A 3,870-nucleotide genomic window follows, 5' to 3' on the forward strand; every position below is an offset into this window, starting at 1 on the left:
CAGAGGATGTTCCTGACTCAGGTTTCTTGTCTGAATTCTCGTCACACTCCAGGCGATCAACATTAGGTCCTTCTTCCTTATTTCTGCCTGCCTCTCTCTCTCTCTCTCTCTCTCTCTCTCTCTCTCTCTCTCTCTCTCTCTCTCTCGGTATAGTCTCACTATTGTAGCTCAGGCTGGCCTCAAATTCCAGGTACTCCTGCCTTGTCTCTGGAATTACAGGTATGAGCTGCCAAACCCAGCAATGACCTGGAGATAGACTGTTCTAGCATGGAGTACTAGTGTGTAGGTAAACTTTAGGGGATCATCATATGCTGTGGGCAGTCAGCTGGAAGGATACTCAAGGCAGCTTTGAAGAGATGCTGAGGAGTGAGGCTTCCTGACGATAGCCCACACAAGTGAGCCATCTTGGAAACATCCTGCAATCCTCCGCACGATTTTCCCTTTAGCTTCAGGAAAGAACCAGAGCTGGTGGCCATAGCTACTCATGATCATGTAACTGTGTTGTTCTGGAGCTGATGAGCCATGGAAGCTGAGACAATTTTTTTCTTTTTCTTTTTTTCTTTTCATGTGTGTGTAGGTCAAAGGGCAACTTCATGGAGTTAGTTATCTCCTTCCACCTTCACTGGGTACTGACGAGTGAAACTCAAGTCCTAGAGCTTGTGTGGCAAAAGCCTTCACCCCTGAGCCTTCTCACTGATCCTGACAAACGTCTTAAGTCATTAAGGTTTGGGGCGGTCTGTAATGGCCCATAGGTGACCAGTACTCTTCCTTCAAAATCCCTCCCCTAGGAAACCTTCTCTGCTCCCATCTGAAGGGTCACACAGCACGGGCTCCTCCCACGCAGCAGCTGTTACCTCTCAAGGCTTGTGTTTCCTCACCTCTCCCAATCCTTGCTCAGGCCCAGCTTCCCAGGACAGAGGTCATCTGGGACCCCTTGCAGCACTCAGGACTAACGACTTGAAATGAGCAAGGGGCAGGAATGGAGTAGGCTGTTCTGAGGATGATGGGAGCCTAGCTCCAACCCATGTGCTCTTTTATAATCTCATCTGGCCACTCCCCCCATCAGAAGGAGGTATGGGTCCTCCTCACCTTGCATCTGAGTGGGTTCATAGTGCCTCGATCAATAGATCAAGGAAGTGACTTTAAATGACCCTCAAGGCTCAGTCTGAACAGGTGACTTGGGCTGGGACGTAGCCCAGCAGTAGAGAAAGGTTCTGGTTTGATCTTTAGCAGCACCCTCCCACCCTCCTACCTCAGTGTTCCATCTTGTTGGCTAGAACGTTTTATTTTGGAGACCTAAGATGCCATGTAAGAAGTCAAAGCACCCCAAGGCTACCAAGTGATGGGGAGGCCCAGGGCAAGTAGAGAAAGCAAGAGTCCATCAAAAGACATGCTCTAGACGGTCCCAGCTCCCAGCTGAGCATTCAACATCTGGACCCCTCTGGACCCTGCCTCAATTCCTGACCCCAAAGATCGTTTGAACAAAATGGAACAGCTGCTTTATAGTGCTCAGATTAAAGGTAATTAGTTACTTTCTCGTCTGTCCCAAGAAGGTTCGGCCCAGTCCTTCAGGCAAGGACAGAGGAGAGCTGGGAGTGGGCTTGGGTTGGAACGCACTTAAGCACTTTCCCAAGATTGTCACAGTTGTTGAGATGTATGGAGAAGGTGCTGCTTCTCCCCTGAATAACAGGGCAGGGCTGGACTTCTGATAGAACTGCTGGACCCCAGATCAGATTTGATCCTGCCTCAAAGCCCCGCAGGGTAGTTCTGGGCTTGTGTCAGTGGCTGGTTCCCTGTCTAGTTTCCCTCAGTCTGAGACTGGAATCTGAGATGCACTTTCCTCAACTCCCCCATACCCCAATAAAGCAAGAAGAAAAACAGGCGAAAGCACAGAAGGGCCACAAAGGCCCGGCTTCTCCCCAGAGGCTCACGTGAGGTCTAGCAGCTAACAGAGTGGAACCCCCCAGCAGGCAGATGCCCCATAGGTGGCTTACCTGGCAGGCAGTTGGGCCAGCTGCTCCAGTTCCTGCTCCATATGCTCCTGCAACTCGCTGGGCCTCAACAGGACTTGGCAGATGGGGCAGATCGGGGCTTGGCTGTCAAACAACGCTACTGCTTTCTTCTTACCTGGCCAGGGAAAGAGAACAGACACTTAGAGCAGAGCTAGGCTCTAGAAGGAAAGCCAGAGTCCCAGGCCTTCAGCCCAAGTCTACTGTTGCCTTCTAGAGATTCTGAGCCTAGAAAAGGGGTGAGAGGTATAAGTGGTAGCTTCAGAGGCCATGGCCGTAAATGATGTCTTCTCTGCCCCTCTTGGAAATCTACTGGGGCACAACCAATGCTCTGTGCAAAAAAACTTTGATCACTCCATTTCACACGCGTTTAATCAGCACCCAGAACGTCGAGTGCTCCTTGTCTCTCCTTTTCTCAAGGCTTTCACATTCCCAGGGTTAGATAAGGAAGAAAAGAGAAAGGAGGGTTCAGCAAACATTCCCTTGGGTTTTTCTTTTTCTTTTTTTCGAGACAGGGTTTCTCAGTCTTAGCTGTCATGAAACTCACTCTTTAGACCAGGCTGGACTCGAACTCACAGAGATCCACCTGACTCTGCCCCCAAGTGATGGGAGTAAAGGTGTGCTGTGAGCCACCACACCCAGTCCTTGTTTTCCTCTGACCCAGGACCCATGCCAGGCAAAGGCGGGGGTCCCAGCATGGAATGCATTTTCTCTCTTCTCTCCACTTTCCCCCAAGGTTATGTCTTCAGCTTCTGCCCTCCTCATTCTGTGGGCTGGGTGAGCTTATTTGTCCTCTGGTTATAACTGCCACGTCCTCCCTTAGACCGCATTCTTTCTACCTCTCTCGACCTGGCATCCCTCTGTGCTATCATCCTAATGTCTAATGGACGTCAATACCTGGGTGTCTCCTAAGAATTTAAACCTCAACTCCTCAAACTCGAGGTCTTCTACCACTGCTTACAAACCTGCTCTTCCTCCGGCGGTGTCTGCCTCTGGTAGGACACCTTCCTGTACCGCGTCACCCTTTGCTGTCACCTTAGCCTTACAGTGTGTTCTCTTCCTTGCCCTACTTCCCCTCCCATGTTCATTTAATGACCGAGTCTTGTCCATTATGTTACTTGTTTTTTTTTTTAAATATTTGTGCCGGGTGTGGTGGTAGACACCTTTACTCCCAGCACTTGGGAGGCAGAGGCAGGTGGGTTTTTGAGTTTATGGCCAGACTACTCCACTGAGTTCCAAGAAACCCAGGGCTACACAGAGAAACTGTCTCAAAATAAAATAAAGAGTATTTTGTGTGTGTATTTATGTATGAGTGTATGAGCGTGGATGTGTGCGTGTTTAGTGTCAGTGTATGAGCATGGGTGTGTGTGTATGTATGTGTCAGTGTATGAGCATGAGTGTGTGTATTTATGTGTGAGTGTATGAGTGTATGTGTATTTATGTGTCAGTGTATGAGCATATGTGTGTGTGTTTATGTATGAGTGTATGAGCGTGGGTGTGTGTATTTATGAGTGTATGAGTATGGGTGTGTGTATTTATGTATGAGTGTATGAGCGTGTGTGTGTATTTATGTGTCAGTGTATGAGCGTGTGTGTATTTATGTGTCAGTGTATGAGCGTGTGTGTGTATTTATGAGTGTATGAGCATGTGTGTGTGTATTTATGTATGAGTGTATGAGCGTGGGTGTGTATATTTATGAGTGTATGAGTATGGGTGTGTGTGTATGAGCGTGTGTGTGTATTTATGAGCGTATGAGCGTGGGTGTGTATTTATGTGTGAGTGTATGAGCGTGTGTATTTATGTGTGAGTGTATGAGCGTGTGTGTGTGTATTTATGTGTGAGTGTATGAGCGTGTGTGTGT

At 48.5% G+C, this 3,870-nt stretch overlaps 1 protein-coding gene across 2 annotated transcripts in view; it reads right to left on the bottom strand.

Moving 5' to 3' along the window:
* Positions 1–3,870, bottom strand: part of Rnf220 (ring finger protein 220) — a 231,242-nt gene that overhangs the window by 33,981 nt on the left and 193,391 nt on the right. For both annotated transcript variants that reach the window (XM_013354799.2, XM_013354801.2), the window contains exon 3: positions 1,995–2,127. In XM_013354799.2, the coding sequence (XP_013210253.1) occupies positions 1,995–2,127 (133 nt within the window). The remainder of the gene's footprint in view (positions 1–1,994; positions 2,128–3,870) is intronic.

This window comes from Microtus ochrogaster, unplaced genomic scaffold, assembly GCF_000317375.1.
Source record: "Microtus ochrogaster isolate Prairie Vole_2 unplaced genomic scaffold, MicOch1.0 UNK69, whole genome shotgun sequence".
NCBI classification, from domain to species: domain Eukaryota; kingdom Metazoa; phylum Chordata; class Mammalia; order Rodentia; family Cricetidae; genus Microtus; species Microtus ochrogaster.